This window comes from Salvelinus fontinalis, chromosome 28 (assembly GCF_029448725.1).
Source record: "Salvelinus fontinalis isolate EN_2023a chromosome 28, ASM2944872v1, whole genome shotgun sequence".
In the NCBI taxonomy this organism is placed as follows: Eukaryota; Metazoa; Chordata; class Actinopteri; order Salmoniformes; family Salmonidae; genus Salvelinus; species Salvelinus fontinalis.
This window is the reverse complement of record NC_074692.1, coordinates 33,338,892-33,357,189: the sequence shown is the minus strand read 5'-3', so window position 1 is coordinate 33,357,189 and position 18,298 is coordinate 33,338,892. Positions and strand designations below refer to the sequence as shown.

General features: G+C 44.7%; 1 protein-coding gene across 1 annotated transcript in view; it reads right to left on the bottom strand.

The window, feature by feature from the left end:
- erap1b (endoplasmic reticulum aminopeptidase 1b) overlaps window positions 1-18,298 on the bottom strand; it is a 55,611-nt gene that overhangs the window by 9,702 nt on the left and 27,611 nt on the right. Inside the window, exon 8 of the mRNA XM_055887521.1 lies at window positions 214-327. Within this exon, the coding sequence (XP_055743496.1) occupies window positions 214-327 (114 nt within the window). The remainder of the gene's footprint in view (window positions 1-213; window positions 328-18,298) is intronic.

The window sequence follows — 18,298 nt, the reverse complement described above, 5'->3', positions numbered from 1 at the left end:
GGAAGGAAGAGATAGAGAGAAGTCATTTGTCAGTTAGTGGTATCACAACAACCCTGATTTCCCTACACATACATCCAGCAGCCTGCCTATCAACTAGCTCAGTATTTGTTCAGGTACGTTTCTATATAAACTCTCTACTATACTCTTTCATTTCATACTAAATCAACAAAAGAAATACAGAAAATGAATATTAGAAACCAAACAGAGGCTTACCACTTGCAGCTCAGGGTTGGTGATGTTAACTGACACAAACTCCATGAACTTTGCAAAGCCCTCATTGAGCCACAGGTCATTCCACCACTGCATGGTCACTAGGTTACCGAACCACTAGAACAACAGGAGAAGAGACAGGGTTAAGACAAGATAGTCACTAGGTTACCAACCCACTAGAACAACAGGAGTAGAGACAGGGTTAAGACAAGATAGTCACTAGGTTACCAACCCACTAGACCAACAGGAGAAGAGACAGGGTTAAGACAAGATAGTCACTAGGTTACTGAACCACTAGAACAACAGGAGAAGAGACAGGGTTAGGACAAGATAGTCACTAGGTTACTGAACCACTAGACCAACAGGAGAAGAGACAGGGTTAGGACAAGATAGTCACTAGGTTACTGAACCACTAGAACAACAGGAGAAGAGACAGGGTTAGGACAAGATAGTCACTAGGTTACTGAACCACTAGACCAACAGGAGAAGAGACAGGGTTAAGACAAGATAGTCACTAGGTTACTGAACCACTAGAACAACAGGAGTAGAGACAGGGTTAGGACAAGATAGTCACTAGGTTACCAACCCACTAGAACAACAGGAGAAGAGACAGGGTTAGGACAAGATAGTCACTAGGTTACTGAACCACTAGAAAAACAGGAGAAGAGACAGGGTTAGGACAAGATAGTTACTAGGTTACCAACCCACTAGACCAACAGGAGAAGAGACAGGGTTAGGACAATATAGTCACTAGGTTACTGAACCACCAGAACAACAGGAGAAGAGACAGGGTTAAGACAAGATAGTCACTAGGTTACTGAACCACTAGACCAACAGGAGAAGAGACAGGGTTAGGACAAGATAGTCACTAGGATACTGAACCACTAGAACAACAGGAGAAGAGACAGGGTTAGGACAAGATAGTCACTAGGTTACCAACCCACCAGAACAACAGGAGAAGAGACAGGGTTAGGACAAGATAGTCACTAGGTTACTGAACCACTAGAACAGGAGTAGAGACAGGGTTAGGACAAGATAGTCACTAGGTTACCAACCCACTAGAACATCAGGAGAAGAGACAGGGTTAGGACAAGATAGTCACTAGGTTACCAACCCACTAGACCAACAGGAGAAGAGACAGGGTTAGGACAAGATAGTCACTAGGTTACTGAACCACTAGAACAACAGGAGAAGAGACAGGGTTAGGACAAGATAGTCACTAGGTTACTGAACCACTAGACCAACAGGAGAAGAGACAGGGTTAAGACAAGATAGTTACTAGGTTACTGAACCACTAGAACAACAGGAGAAGAGACAGGGTTAGGACAAGATAGTTACTAGGTTACTGAACCACTAGAACAACAGTAGTAGAGACAGGGTTAGGACAAGATAGTTACTAGGTTACTGAACCACTAGAACAACAGGAGAAGAGACAGGGTTAGGACAAGATAGTCACTAGGTTACTGAACCACTAGACCAACAGGAGTAGAGACAGGGTTAGGACAAGATAGTCACTAGGTTACTGAACCACTAGACCAACAGGAGAAGAGACAGGGTTAGGACAAGATAGTCACTAGGTTACCAACCCACTAGACCAACAGGAGAAGAGACAGGGTTAAGACAAGATAGTCACTAGGTTACTGAACCACTAGAACAACAGGAGAAGAGACAGGGTTAAGACAAGATAGTCACTAGGTTACCAACCCACTAGACCAACAGGAGAAGAGACAGGGTTAAGACAAGATAGTCACTAGGTTACTGAACCACTAGACCAACAGGAGAAGAGACAGGGTTAGGACAAGATAGTCACTAGGTTACTGAACCACTAGACCAACAGGAGAAGAGACAGGGTTAGGACAAGATAGTCACTAGGTTACTGAACCACTAGAACAACAGGAGAAGAGACAGGGTTAGGACAAGATAGTCACTAGGTTACTGAACCACTAGACCAACAGGAGAAGAGACAGGGTTAAGACAAGATAGTTACTAGGTTACTGAACCACTAGAACAACAGGAGAAGAGACAGGGTTAGGACAAGATAGTTACTAGGTTACTGAACCACTAGAACAACAGTAGTAGAGACAGGGTTAGGACAAGATAGTTACTAGGTTACTGAACCACTAGAACAACAGGAGAAGAGACAGGGTTAGGACAAGATAGTCACTAGGTTACTGAACCACTAGACCAACAGGAGTAGAGACAGGGTTAGGACAAGATAGTCACTAGGTTACTGAACCACTAGACCAACAGGAGAAGAGACAGGGTTAGGACAAGATAGTCACTAGGTTACCAACCCACTAGACCAACAGGAGAAGAGACAGGGTTAAGACAAGATAGTCACTAGGTTACTGAACCACTAGAACAACAGGAGTAGAGACAGGGTTAGGACAAGATAGTCACTAGGTTACCAACCCACTAGACCAACAGGAGAATAGACAGGGTTAAGACAAGATAGTCACTAGGTTACCAACCCACTAGACCAACAGGAGCAGAGACAGGGTTAGGACAAGATAGTTACTAGGTTACCAACCCACTAGACCAACAGGAGAAGAGACAGGGTTAGGACAATATAGTCACTAGGTTACTGAACCACCAGAACAACAGTAGAAGAGACAGGGTTAAGACAAGATAGTCACTAGGTTACTGAACCACTAGACCAAAAGGAGAAGAGACAGGGTTAGGACAAGATAGTCACTAGGTTACTGAACCACTAGAACAACAGGAGAAGAGACAGGGTTAGGACAAGATAGTAACTAGGTTACTGAACCACTAGAACAACAGGAGTAGAGACAGGGTTAGGAAAAGATAGTCACTAGGTTACTGAACCACTAGAACAACAGGAGAAGAGACAGGGTTAGGACAAGATAGTCACTAGGTTACTGAACCACTAGACCAACAGGAGAAGAGGCAGGGTTAGGACAAGATAGTCACTAGGTTACCAACCCACTAGACCAACAGGAGAAGAGACAGGGTTAGGACAAGATAGTCACTAGGTTACTGAACCACTAGAACATCAGGAGAAGAGACAGGGTTAGGACAAGATAGTCACTAGGTTACTGAACCACTAGACCAACAGGAGAAGAGACAGGGTTAAGACAAGATAGTCACTAGGTTACTGAACCACTAGACCAACAGGAGTAGAGACAGGGAAAGGACAAGATAGTCACTAGGTTACTGAACCACTAGAACAACAGGAGAAGAGACAGGGTTTGGACAAGATGGTCACTAGGTTACTGAACCACTAGAACAACAGGAGAAGAGACAGGGTTAGGACAAGATAGTCACTAGGTTACTGAACCACTAGACCAACAGGAGAAGAGACAGGGTTAGGACAAGATAGTCACTAGGTTACCAACCCACCAGAACAACAGGAGAAGAGACAGGGTTAGGACAAGATAGTCACTAGGTTACCAACCCACCAGAACAACAGGAGAAGAGACAGGGTTAGGACAAGATAGTCACTAGGTTACTGAACCACTAGAACAGGAGTAGAGACAGGGTTAGGACAAGATAGTCACTAGGTTACCAACCCACTAGAACATCAGGAGCAGAGACAGGGTTAGGACAAGATAGTCACTAGGTTACTGAACCACTAGACCAACAGGAGAAGAGACAGGGTTAGGACAAGATAGTCACTAGGTTACTGAACCACTAGACCAACAGGAGAAGAGACAGGGTTAGGACAAGATAGTCACTAGGTTACTGAACCACTAGACCAACAGGAGAAGAGACAGGGTTAGGACAAGATAGTCACTAGGTTACTGAACCACTAGAACAACAGGAGTAGAGACAGGGTTAGGACAAGATAGTCACTAGGGTACTGAACCACTAGAACAACAGGAGAAGAGACAGGGTTAGGACAAGATAGTCACTAGGTTACTGAACCACTAGAACAACAGGAGAAGAGACAGGGTTAGGACAAGATAGTTACTAGGTTACCAACCCACTAGAACAACAGGAGAAGAGACAGGGTTAGGACAAGATAGTCACTAGGTTACCAACCCACTAGAACATCAGGAGCAGAGACAGGGTTAGGACAAGATAGTCACTAGGTTACCAACCCACTAGACCAACAGGAGAAGAGACAAGGTTAGGACAAGATAGTCACTAGGTTACTGAACCACTAGAACAACAGGAGAAGAGACAGGGTTAAGACAAGATAGTCACTAGGTTACTGAACCACTAGACCAACAGGAGAAGAGACAGGGTTAGGACAAGATAGTCACTAGGTTACTGAACCACTAGAACATCAGGAGAAGAGACAGGGTTAGGACAAGATAGTCACTAGGTTACTGAACCACTAGAACAACAGGAGAAGAGACAGGGTTAGGACAAGATAGTCACTAGGTTACTGAACCACTAGACCAACAGGAGAAGAGACAGGGTTGAGACAAGATAGTTACTAGGTTACTGAACCACTAGAACAACAGGAGAAGAGACAGGGTTAGGACAAGATAGTCACTAGGTTACTGAACCACTAGACCAACAGGAGAAGAGACAGGGTTAAGACAAGATAGTCACTAGGTTACTGAACCACTAGACCAACAGGAGTAGAGACAGGGATAGGACAAGATAGTCACTAGGTTACTGAACCACTAGAACAACAGGAGAAGAGACAGGGTTAGGACAAGATAGTCACTAGGTTACCAACCCACCAGAACAACAGGAGAAGAGACAGGGTTAGGACAAGATAGTCACTAGGTTACCAACCCACCAGAACAACAGGAGAAGAGACAGGGTTAGGACAAGATAGTCACTAGGTTACCAACCCACTAGACCAACAGGAGAAGAGACAGGGTTAGGACAAGATAGTCACTAGGTTACTGAACCACTAGAACAACAGGAGAAGAGACAGGGTTAGGACAAGATAGTCACTAGGTTACTGAACCACTAGAACAACAGGAGTAGAGACAGGGTTAGGACAAGATAGTCACTAGGTTACCAACCCACTAGACCAACAGGAGAAGAGACAGGGTTAGGACAAGATAGTCACTAGGTTACTGAACCACTAGAACAACAGGAGAAGAGACAGGGTTAGGACAAGATAGTCACTAGGTTACTGAACCACTAGAACAACAGGAGAAGAGACAGGGTTAGGACAAGATAGTCACTAGGTTACCAACCCACTAGACCAACAGGAGAAGAGACAGGGTTAGGACAAGATAGTCACTAGGTTACTGAACCACTAGAACAACAGGAGAAGAGACAGGGTTAGGACAAGATAGTCACTAGGTTACTGAACCACTAGAACAACAGGAGTAGAGACAGGGTTAGGACAAGATAGTCACTAGGTTACTGAACCACTAGAACAACAGGAGAAGAGACAGGGTTAAGACAAGATAGTCACTAGGTTACTGAACCACTAGAACAACAGGAGAAGAGACAGGGTTAAGACAAGATAGTCACTAGGTTACTGAACCACTAGACCAACAGGAGAAGAGACAGGGTTAGGACAAGATAGTCACTAGGTTAACAACCCACTAGACCAACAGGAGAAGAGACAGGGTTAAGACAAGATAGTCACAAGGTTACTGAACCACTAGAACAACAGGAGAAGAGACAGGGTTAGGACAAGATAGTCACTAGGTTACCAACCCACTAGACCAACAGGAGAAGAGACAGGGTTAAGACAAGATAGTCACTAGGTTACTGAACCACTAGAACAACAGGAGAAGAGACAGGGTTAGGACAAGATAGTCACTAGGTTACCAACCCACTAGACCAACAGGAGAAGAGACAAGGTTAGGACAAGATAGTCACTAGGTTACTGAACCACTAGAACAACAGGAGAAGAGACAGGGTTAGGACAAGATAGTTACTAGGTTACTGAACCACTAGACCAACAGGAGAAGAGACAGGGTTAGGACAAGATAGTCACTAGGTTACTGAACCACTAGACCAACAGGAGAAGAGACAGGGTTAGGACAATATAGTCACTAGGTTACTGAACCACTAGAACAACAGGAGTAGAGACAGGGTTAGGACAAGATAGTCACTAGGTTACTGAACCACTAGAACAACAGGAGAAGAGACAGGGTTAGGACAAGATAGTTACTAGGTTACTGAACCACTAGAACAACAGGAGAAGAGACAGGGTTAGGACAAGATAGTCACTAGGTTACTGAACCACTAGAACAACAGGAGAAGAGACAGGGTTAGGACAAGATAGTCACTAGGTTACTGAACCACTAGACCAACAGGAGAAGAGACAGGGTTAAGACAAGATAGTCACTAGGTTACTGAACCACTAGACCAACAGGAGTAGAGACAGGGATAGGACAAGATAGTCACTAGGTTACTGAACCACTAGAACAACAGGAGAAGAGACAGGGTTAGGACAAGATAGTCACTAGGTTACCAACCTACCAGAACTACAGGAGAAGAGACAGGGTTAGGACAAGATAGTCACTAGGTTACCAACCCACCAGAACAACAGGAGAAGAGACAGGGTTAGGACAAGATAGTCACTAGGTTACCAACCCACTAGACCAACAGGAGAAGAGACAGGGTTAGGACAAGATAGTCACTAGGTTACTGAACCACTAGAACAACAGGAGAAGAGACAGGGTTAGGACAAGATAGTCACTAGGTTAACAACCCACTAGACCAACAGGAGAAGAGACAGGGTTAAGACAAGATAGTCACTAGGTTACTGAACCACTAGAACAACAGGAGAAGAGACAGGGTTAGGACAAGATAGTCACTAGGTTACCAACCCACTAGACCAACAGGAGAAGAGACAGGGTTAAGACAAGATAGTCACTAGGTTACTGAACCACTAGAACAACAGGAGAAGAGACAGGGTTAGGACAAGATAGTCACTAGGTTACCAACCCACTAGACCAACAGGAGAAGAGACAAGGTTAGGACAAGATAGTCACTAGGTTACTGAACCACTAGAACAACAGGAGAAGAGACAGGGTTAGGACAAGATAGTTACTAGGTTACTGAACCACTAGACCAACAGGAGAAGAGACAGGGTTAGGACAAGATAGTCACTAGGTTACTGAACCACTAGACCAACAGGAGAAGAGACAGGGTTAGGACAATATAGTCACTAGGTTACTGAACCACTAGAACAACAGGAGTAGAGACAGGGTTAGGACAAGATAGTCACTAGGTTACTGAACCACTAGAACAACAGGAGAAGAGACAGGGTTAGGACAAGATAGTTACTAGGTTACTGAACCACTAGAACAACAGGAGAAGAGACAGGGTTAGGACAAGATAGTCACTAGGTTACTGAACCACTAGACCAACAGGAGTAGAGACAGGGTTAGGACAAGATAGTCACTAGGTTACTGAACCACTAGACCAACAGGAGAAGAGACAGGGTTAGGACAAGATAGTCACTAGGTTACCAACCCACTAGACCAACAGGAGAAGAGACAGGGTTAAGACAAGATAGTCACTAGGTTACTGAACCACTAGAACAACAGGAGAAGAGACAGGGTTAAGACAAGATAGTCACTAGGTTACCAACCCACTAGACCAACAGGAGAATAGACAGGGTTAAGACAAGATAGTCACTAGGTTACCAACCCACTAGACCAACAGGAGCAGAGACAGGGTTAGGACAAGATAGTTACTAGGTTACCAACCCACTAGACCAACAGGAGAAGAGGCAGGGTTAGGACAAGATAGTCACTAGGTTACCAACCCACTAGACCAACAGGAGAAGAGACAGGGTTAGGACAAGATAGTCACTAGGTTACTGAACCACTAGAACATCAGGAGAAGAGACAGGGTTAGGACAAGATAGTCACTAGGTTACTGAACCACTAGACCAACAGGAGAAGAGACAGGGTTAAGACAAGATAGTCACTAGGTTACTGAACCACTAGACCAACAGGAGTAGAGACAGGGAAAGGACAAGATAGTCACTAGGTTACTGAACCACTAGAACAACAGGAGAAGAGACAGGTTTTGGACAAGATAGTCACTAGGTTACTGAACCACTAGAACAACAGGAGAAGAGACAGGGTTAGGACAAGATAGTCACTAGGTTACTGAACCACTAGACTAACAGGAGAAGAGACAGGGATAGGACAAGATAGTCACTAGGTTACCAACCCACCAGAACAACAGGAGAAGAGACAGGGTTAGGACAAGATAGTCACTAGGTTACCAACCCACCAGAACAACAGGAGAAGAGACAGGGTTAGGACAAGATAGTCACTAGGTTACTGAACCACTAGAACAGGAGTAGAGACAGGGTTAGGACAAGATAGTCACTAGGTTACCAACCCACTAGAACATCAGGAGCAGAGACAGGGTTAGGACAAGATAGTCACTAGGTTACCAACCCACTAGAACATCAGGAGCAGAGACAGGGTTAGGACAAGATAGTCACTAGGTTACCAACCCACTAGACCAACAGGAGAAGAGACAAGGTTAGGACAAGATAGTCACTAGGTTACTGAACCACTAGAACAACAGGAGAAGAGACAGGGTTAAGACAAGATAGTCACTAGGTTACTGAACCACTAGACCAACAGGAGAAGAGACAGGGTTAGGACAAGATAGTCACTAGGTTACTGAACCACTAGAACATCAGGAGAAGAGACAGGGTTAGGACAAGATAGTCACTAGGTTACTGAACCACTAGAACAACAGGAGAAGAGACAGGGTTAAGACAAGATAGTCACTAGGTTACTGAACCACTAGACCAACAGGAGAAGAGACAGGGTTAAGACAAGATAGTCACTAGGTTACTGAACCACTAGACCAACAGGAGTAGAGACAGGGTTAGGACAAGATAGTCACTAGGTTACTGAACCACTAGAACAACAGGAGAAGAGACAGGGTTAGGACAAGATAGTCACTAGGTTACTGAACCACTAGACCAACAGGAGAAGAGACAGGGTTAAGACAAGATAGTCACTAGGTTACTGAACCACTAGACCAACAGGAGTAGAGACAGGGTTAGGACAAGATAGTCACTAGGTTACTGAACCACTAGAACAACAGGAGAAGAGACAGGGTTAGGACAAGATAGTCACTAGGTTACTGAACCACTAGAACAACAGGAGTAGAGACAGGGTTAGGACAAGATAGTCACTAGGTTACCAACCCACTAGACCAACAGGAGAAGAGACAGGGTTAGGACAAGATAGTCACTAGGTTACTGAACCACTAGAACAACAGGAGAAGAGACAGGGTTAGGACAAGATAGTCACTAGGTTACTGAACCACTAGAACAACAGGAGTAGAGACAGGGTTAGGACAAGATAGTCACTAGGGTACTGAACCACTAGAACAACAGGAGAAGAGACAGGGTTAGGACAAGATAGTCACTAGGTTACTGAACCACTAGAACAACAGGAGAAGAGACAGGGTTAGGACAAGATAGTCACTAGGTTACTGAACCACTAGAACAACAGGAGTAGAGACAGGGTTAGGACAAGATAGTCACTAGGTTACTGAACCACTAGAACAACAGGAGAAGAGACAGGGTTAAGACAAGATAGTCACTAGGTTACTGAACCACTAGAACAACAGGAGAAGAGACAGGGTTAAGACAAGATAGTCACTAGGTTACTGAACCACTAGACCAACAGGAGAAGAGACAGGGTTAGGACAAGATAGTCACTAGGTTACCAACCCACTAGACCAACAGGAGAAGAGACAGGGTTAAGACAAGATAGTCACTAGGTTACTGAACCACTAGAACAACAGGAGAAGAGACAGGGTTAGGACAAGATAGTCACTAGGTTACCAACCCACTAGACCAACAGGAGAAGAGACAGGGTTAAGACAAGATAGTCACTAGGTTACTGAACCACTAGAACAACAGGAGAAGAGACAGGGTTAGGACAAGATAGTCACTAGGTTACCAACCCACTAGACCAACAGGAAAAGAGACAAGGTTAGGACAAGATAGTCACTAGGTTACTGAACCACTAGACCAACAGGAGAAGAGACAGGGTTAGGACAAGATAGTCACTAGGTTACTGAAACACTAGACCAACAGGAGAAGAGACAGGGTTAGGACAAGATAGTCACTAGGTTAACAACCCACTAGACCAACAGGAGAAGAGACAGGGTTAAGACAAGATAGTCACTAGGTTACTGAACCACTAGAACAACAGGAGAAGAGACAGGGTTAGGACAAGATAGTCACTAGGTTACCAACCCACTAGACCAACAGGAGAAGAGACAGGGTTAAGACAAGATAGTCACTAGGTTACTGAACCACCAGAACAACAGGAGAAGAGACAGGGTTAGGACAAGATAGTCACTAGGTTACCAACCCACTAGACCAACAGGAGAAGAGACAAGGTTAGGACAAGATAGTCACTAGGTTACTGAACCACTAGAACAACAGGAGAAGAGACAGGGTTAGGACAAGATAGTTACTAGGTTACTGAACCACTAGACCAACAGGAGAAGAGACAGGGTTAGGACAAGATAGTCACTAGGTTACTGAACCACTAGACCAACAGGAGAAGAGACAGGGTTAGGACAATATAGTCACTAGGTTACTGAACCACTAGAACAACAGGAGTAGAGACAGGGTTAGGACAAGATAGTCACTAGGTTACTGAACCACTAGAACAACAGGAGAAGAGACAGGGTTAGGACAAGATAGTTACTAGGTTACTGAACCACTAGAACAACAGGAGAAGAGACAGGGTTAGGACAAGATAGTCACTAGGTTACTGAACCACTAGACCAACAGGAGTAGAGACAGGGTTAGGACAAGATAGTCACTAGGTTACTGAACCACTAGACCAACAGGAGAAGAGACAGGGTTAGGACAAGATAGTCACTAGGTTACCAACCCACTAGACCAACAGGAGAAGAGACAGGGTTAAGACAAGATAGTCACTAGGTTACTGAACCACTAGAACAACAGGAGAAGAGACAGGGTTAAGACAAGATAGTCACTAGGTTACCAACCCACTAGACCAACAGGAGAATAGACAGGGTTAAGACAAGATAGTCACTAGGTTACCAACCCACTAGACCAACAGGAGCAGAGACAGGGTTAGGACAAGATAGTTACTAGGTTACCAACCCACTAGACCAACAGGAGAAGAGGCAGGGTTAGGACAAGATAGTCACTAGGTTACCAACCCACTAGACCAACAGGAGAAGAGACAGGGTTAGGACAAGATAGTCACTAGGTTACTGAACCACTAGAACATCAGGAGAAGAGACAGGGTTAGGACAAGATAGTCACTAGGTTACTGAACCACTAGACCAACAGGAGAAGAGACAGGGTTAAGACAAGATAGTCACTAGGTTACTGAACCACTAGACCAACAGGAGTAGAGACAGGGAAAGGACAAGATAGTCACTAGGTTACTGAACCACTAGAACAACAGGAGAAGAGACAGGGTTTGGACAAGATAGTCACTAGGTTACTGAACCACTAGAACAACAGGAGAAGAGACAGGGTTAGGACAAGATAGTCACTAGGTTACTGAACCACTAGACTAACAGGAGAAGAGACAGGGATAGGACAAGATAGTCACTAGGTTACCAACCCACCAGAACAACAGGAGAAGAGACAGGGTTAGGACAAGATAGTCACTAGGTTACCAACCCACCAGAACAACAGGAGAAGAGACAGGGTTAGGACAAGATAGTCACTAGGTTACTGAACCACTAGAACAGGAGTAGAGACAGGGTTAGGACAAGATAGTCACTAGGTTACCAACCCACTAGAACATCAGGAGCAGAGACAGGGTTAGGACAAGATAGTCACTAGGTTACCAACCCACTAGAACATCAGGAGCAGAGACAGGGTTAGGACAAGATAGTCACTAGGTTACCAACCCACTAGACCAACAGGAGAAGAGACAAGGTTAGGACAAGATAGTCACTAGGTTACTGAACCACTAGAACAACAGGAGAAGAGACAGGGTTAAGACAAGATAGTCACTAGGTTACTGAACCACTAGACCAACAGGAGAAGAGACAGGGTTAGGACAAGATAGTCACTAGGTTACTGAACCACTAGAACATCAGGAGAAGAGACAGGGTTAGGACAAGATAGTCACTAGGTTACTGAACCACTAGAACAACAGGAGAAGAGACAGGGTTAAGACAAGATAGTCACTAGGTTACTGAACCACTAGACCAACAGGAGAAGAGACAGGGTTAAGACAAGATAGTCACTAGGTTACTGAACCACTAGACCAACAGGAGTAGAGACAGGGTTAGGACAAGATAGTCACTAGGTTACTGAACCACTAGAACAACAGGAGAAGAGACAGGGTTAGGACAAGATAGTCACTAGGTTACTGAACCACTAGAACAACAGGACAAGAGACAGGGTTAGGACAAGATAGTCACTAGGTTACTGAACCACTAGAACAACAGGAGAAGAGACAGGGTTAGGACAAGATAGTCACTAGGTTACTGAACCACTAGAACAACAGGAGTAGAGACAGGGTTAGGACAAGATAGTCACTAGGGTACTGAACCACTAGAACAACAGGAGAAGAGACAGGGTTAGGACAAGATAGTCACTAGGTTACTGAACCACTAGAACAACAGGAGAAGAGACAGGGTTAGGACAAGATAGTCACTAGGTTACTGAACCACTAGAACAACAGGAGTAGAGACAGGGTTAGGACAAGATAGTCACTAAGTTACTGAACCACTAGAACAACAGGAGAAGAGACAGGGTTAAGACAAGATAGTCACTAGGTTACTGAACCACTAGAACAACAGGAGAAGAGACAGGGTTAAGACAAGATAGTCACTAGGTTACTGAACCACTAGACCAACAGGAGAAGAGACAGGGTTAGGACAAGATAGTCACTAGGTTACCAACCCACTAGACCAACAGGAGAAGAGACAGGGTTAAGACAAGATAGTCACTAGGTTACTGAACCACTAGAACAACAGGAGAAGAGACAGGGTTAGGACAAGATAGTCACTAGGTTACCAACCCACTAGACCAACAGGAGAAGAGACAGGGTTAAGACAAGATAGTCACTAGGTTACTGAACCACTAGAACAACAGGAGAAGAGACAGGGTTAGGACAAGATAGTCACTAGGTTACCAACCCACTAGACCAACAGGAAAAGAGACAAGGTTAGGACAAGATAGTCACTAGGTTACTGAACCACTAGACCAACAGGAGAAGAGACAGGGTTAGGACAAGATAGTCACTAGGTTACTGAACCACTAGACCAACAGGAGAAGAGACAGGGTTAGGACAAGATAGTCACTAGGTTACTGAACCACTAGACCAACAGGAGAAGAGACAGGGTTAGGACAATATAGTCACTAGGTTACTGAACCACTAGAACAACAGGAGTAGAGACAGGGTTAGGACAAGATAGTCACTAGGTTACTGAACCACTAGAACAACAGGAGAAGAGACAGGGTTAGGACAAGATAGTCACTAGGTTACTGAACCACTAGAACAACAGGAGAAGAGACAGGGTTAGGACAAGATAGTTACTAGGTTACTGAACCACTAGAACAACAGGAGTAGAGACAGGGTTAGGACAAGATAGTTACTAGGTTACTGAACCACTAGACCAACAGGAGAAGAGACAGGGTTAAGACAAGATAGTTACTAGGTTACTGAACCACTAGAACAACAGGAGAAGAGACAGGGTTAGGACAAGATAGTTACTAGGTTACTGAACCACTAGAACAACAGGAGTAGAGACAGGGTTAGGACAAGATAGTTACTAGGTTACTGAACCACTAGAACAACAGGAGAAGAGACAGGGTTAGGACAAGATAGTCACTAGGTTACAGAACCACTAGAACAACAGGAGAAGAGACAGGGTTAGGACAAGATAGTCACTAGGTTACTGAACCACTAGACCAACAGGAGAAGAGACAGGGTTAGGACAAGATAGTCACTAGGTTACTGAACCACTAGAACAACAGGAGAAGAGACAGGGTTAGGACAAGATAGTCACTAGGTTACTGAACCACTAGAACAACAGGAGAAGAGACAGGGTTAGGACAAGATAGTCACTAGGTTACTGAACCACTAGACCAACAGGAGAAGAGACAGGGTTAAGACAAGATAGTCACTAGGTTACTGAACCACTAGAACAACAGGAGTAGAGACAGGGTTAGGACAAGATAGTCACTAGGTTACCAACCCACTAGAACAACAGGAGAAGAGACAGGGTTAGGACAAGATAGTCACTAGGTTACTGAACCACTAGAACAACAGGAGAAGAGACAGGGTTAGGACAAGATAGTTACTAGGTTACCAACCCACTAGACCAACAGGAGAAGAGACAGGGTTAGGACAATATAGTCACTAGGTTACTGAACCACCAGAACAACAGGAGAAGAGACAGGGTTAAGACAAGATAGTCACTAGGTTACTGAACCACTAGACCAACAGGACAAGAGACAGGGTTAGGACAAGATAGTCACTAGGTTACTGAACCACTAGAACAACAGGAGAAGAGACAGGGTTAGGACAAGATAGTCACTAGGTTACCAACCCACTAGACCAACAGGAGAAGAGACAGGGGTAGGACAAGATAGTCACTAGGTTACTGAACCACTAGAACAACAGGAGAAGAGACAGGGTTAAGACAAGATAGTCACTAGGTTACTGAACCACTAGACCAACAGGAGTAGAGACAGGGATAGGACAAGATAGTCACTAGGTTACTGAACCACTAGAAAAACAGGAGAAGAGACAGGGTTTGGACAAGATAGTCACTAGGTTACCAACCCACCAGAACAACAGGAGAAGAGACAGGGTTAGGACAAGATAGTCACTAGGTTACTGAACCACTAGAACAGGAGTAGAGACAGGGTTAGGACAAGATAGTCACTAGGTTACCAACCCACTAGAATATCAGGAGAAGAGACAGGGTTAGGACAAGATAGTCACTAGGTTACCAACCCACTAGACCAACAGGAGAAGAGACAGGGTTAAGACAAGATAGTCACTAGGTTACTGAACCACTAGAACAACAGGAGAAGAGACAGGGTTAAGACAAGATAGTCACTAGGTTACTGAACCACTAGAACAACAGGAGTAGAGACAGGGTTAGGACAAGATAGTCACTAGGTTACCAACCCACTAGACCAACAGGAGAATAGACAGGGTTAAGACAAGATAGTCACTAGGTTACCAACCCACTAGACCAACAGGAGCAGAGACAGGGTTAGGATAAGATAGTTACTAGGTTACCAACCCACTAGACCAACAGGAGAAGAGACAGGGTTAGGACAATATAGTTACTAGGTTACTGAACCACCAGAACAACAGGAGAAGAGACAGGGTTAGGACAAGATAGTCACTAGGTTACCAACCCACCAGAACAACAGGAGAAGAGACAGGGTTAAGACAAGATAGTCACTAGGTTACTGAACCACTAGAACAACAGGAGTAGAGACAGGGTTAGGACAAGATAGTCACTAGGTTACCAACCCACTAGAACAACAGGAGAAGAGACAGGGTTAGGACAAGATAGTCACTAGGTTACCAACCCACCAGAACAACAGGAGAAGAGACAGGGTTAAGACAAGATAGTCACTAGGTTACTGAACCACTAGACCAAAAGGAGAAGAGACAGGGTTAGGACAAGATAGTCACTAGGTTACTGAACCACTAGAACAACAGGAGAAGAGACAGGGTTAGGACAAGATAGTCACTAGGTTACTGAACCACTAGAACAACAGGAGTAGAGACAGGGTTAGGACAAGATAGTCACTAGGTTACTGAACCACTAGAACAACAGGAGAAGAGACAGGGTTAGGACAAGATAGTCACTAGGTTACTGAACCACTAGAACATCAGGAGAAGAGACAGGGTTAGGACAAGATAGTCACTAGGTTACCAACCCACTAGACCAACAGGAGAAGAGGCAGGGTTAGGACAAGATAGTCACTAGGTTACCAACCCACTAGACCAACAGGAGAAGAGACAGGGTTAGGACAAGATAGTCACTAGGTTACTGAACCACTAGAACATCAGGAGAAGAGACAAGGTTAGGACAAGATAGTCACTAGGTTACTGAACCACTAGACCAACAGGAGAAGAGACAGGGTTAAGACAAGATAGTCACTAGGTTACTGAACCACTAGACCAACAGGAGTAGAGACAGGGATAGGACAAGATAGTCACTAGGTTACTGAACCACTAGAACAACAGGAGAAGAGACAGGGTTTGGACAAGATAGTCACTAGGTTACTGAACCACTAGACCAACAGGAGAAGAGACAGGGTTAGGACAAGATAGTCACTAGGTTACCAACCCACCAGAACAACAGGAGAAGAGACAGGGTTAGGACAAGATAGTCACTAGGTTACCAACCCACCAGAACAACAGGAGAAGAGACAGGGTTAGGACAAGATAGTCACTAGGTTACTGAACCAATAGACCAACAGGAGAAGAGACAGGGTTAAGACAAGATAGTCACTAGGTTACTGAACCACTAGAACAGGAGTAGAGACAGGGTTAGGACAAGATAGTCACTAGGTTACCAACCCACTAGAACATCAGGAGCAGAGACAGGGTTAGGACAAGATAGTCACTAGGTTACCAACCCACTAGAACATCAGGAGCAGAGACAGGGTTAGGACAAGATAGTCACTAGGTTACCAACCCACTAGACCAACAGGAGAAGAGACAAGGTTAGGACAAGATAGTCACTAGGTTACTGAACCACTAGAACATCAGGAGAAGAGACAGGGTTAGGACAAGATAGTCACTAGGTTACTGAACCACTAGAACAACAGGAGAAGAGACAGGGTTAGGACAAGATAGTCACTAGGTTACTGAACCACTAGACCAACAGGAGAAGAGACAGGGTTAAGACAAGATAGTTACTAGGTTACTGAACCACTAGAACAACAGGAGAAGAGACAGGGTTAGGAGAAGATAGTCACTAGGTTACTGAACCACTAGAACAACAGGAGAAGAGACAGGGTTAGGACAAGATAGTCACTAGGTTACCAACCCACTAGACCAACAGGAGAAGAGACAGGGTTAGGACAAGATAGTCACTAGGTTACTGAACCACTAGAACAACAGGAGAAGAGACAGGGTTAGGACAAGATAGTCACTAGGTTACCAACCCACTAGAACATCAGGAGAAGAGACAGGGTTAAGACAAGATAGTCACTAGGTTACCAACCCACTAGACCAACAGGAGAAGAGACAGGGTTAGGACAAGATAGTCACTAGGTTACTGAACCACTAGAACAACAGGAGAAGAGACAGGGTTAGGACAAGATAGTCACTAGGTTACTGAACCACTAGACCAACAGGAGAAGAGACAGGGTTAAGACAAGATAGTTACTAGGTTACTGAACCACTAGAACAACAGGAGAAGAGACAGGGTTAGGACAAGATAGTTACTAGGTTACTGAACCACTAGAACAACAGGAGTAGAGACAGGGTTAGGACAAGATAGTCACTAGGTTACCAACCCACTAGAACAACAGGAGAAGAGACAGGGTTAGGACAAGATAGTCACTAGGTTACTGAACCACTAGACCAACAGGAGAAGAGACAGGGTTAAGACAAGATAGTCACTAGGTTACTGAACCACTAGAACAACAGGAGAAGAGACAGGGTTAGGACAAGATAGTCACTAGGTTACTGAACCATTAGACCAACAGGAGAAGAGACAGGGTTAAGACAAGATAGTCACTAGGTTACTGAACCACTAGAACATCAGGAGAAGAGACAGGGTTAGGACAAGATAGTCACTAGGTTACTGAACCACTAGACCAACAGGAGAAGAGACAGGGTTTAGGACAAGATAGTCACTAGGTTACCAACCCACTAGACCAACAGGAGAAGAGGCAGGGTTAGGACAAGATAGTCACTAGGTTACCAACCCACTAGACCACAGGTGTCAAACTCATTCCATGGAGGGCCGAGTGTCTGCGGGTTTTCGCTCCACCCTTGTACTTGATTGATGAATTAACATCACTAATTAGTTAGGAACTCCCCACACCTGGTTGTCTAGGGCTTTATTGAAAGGAAAGACCAAAAACCTGCAGACACAAGGCCCTCCGTGGAATGAGTTTGACACCCCTGCACTAGACCAACAGGAGAAGAGACAGGGTTAGGACAAGATAGTCACTAGGTTACTGAACCACTAGAACATCAGGAGAAGAGACAGGGTT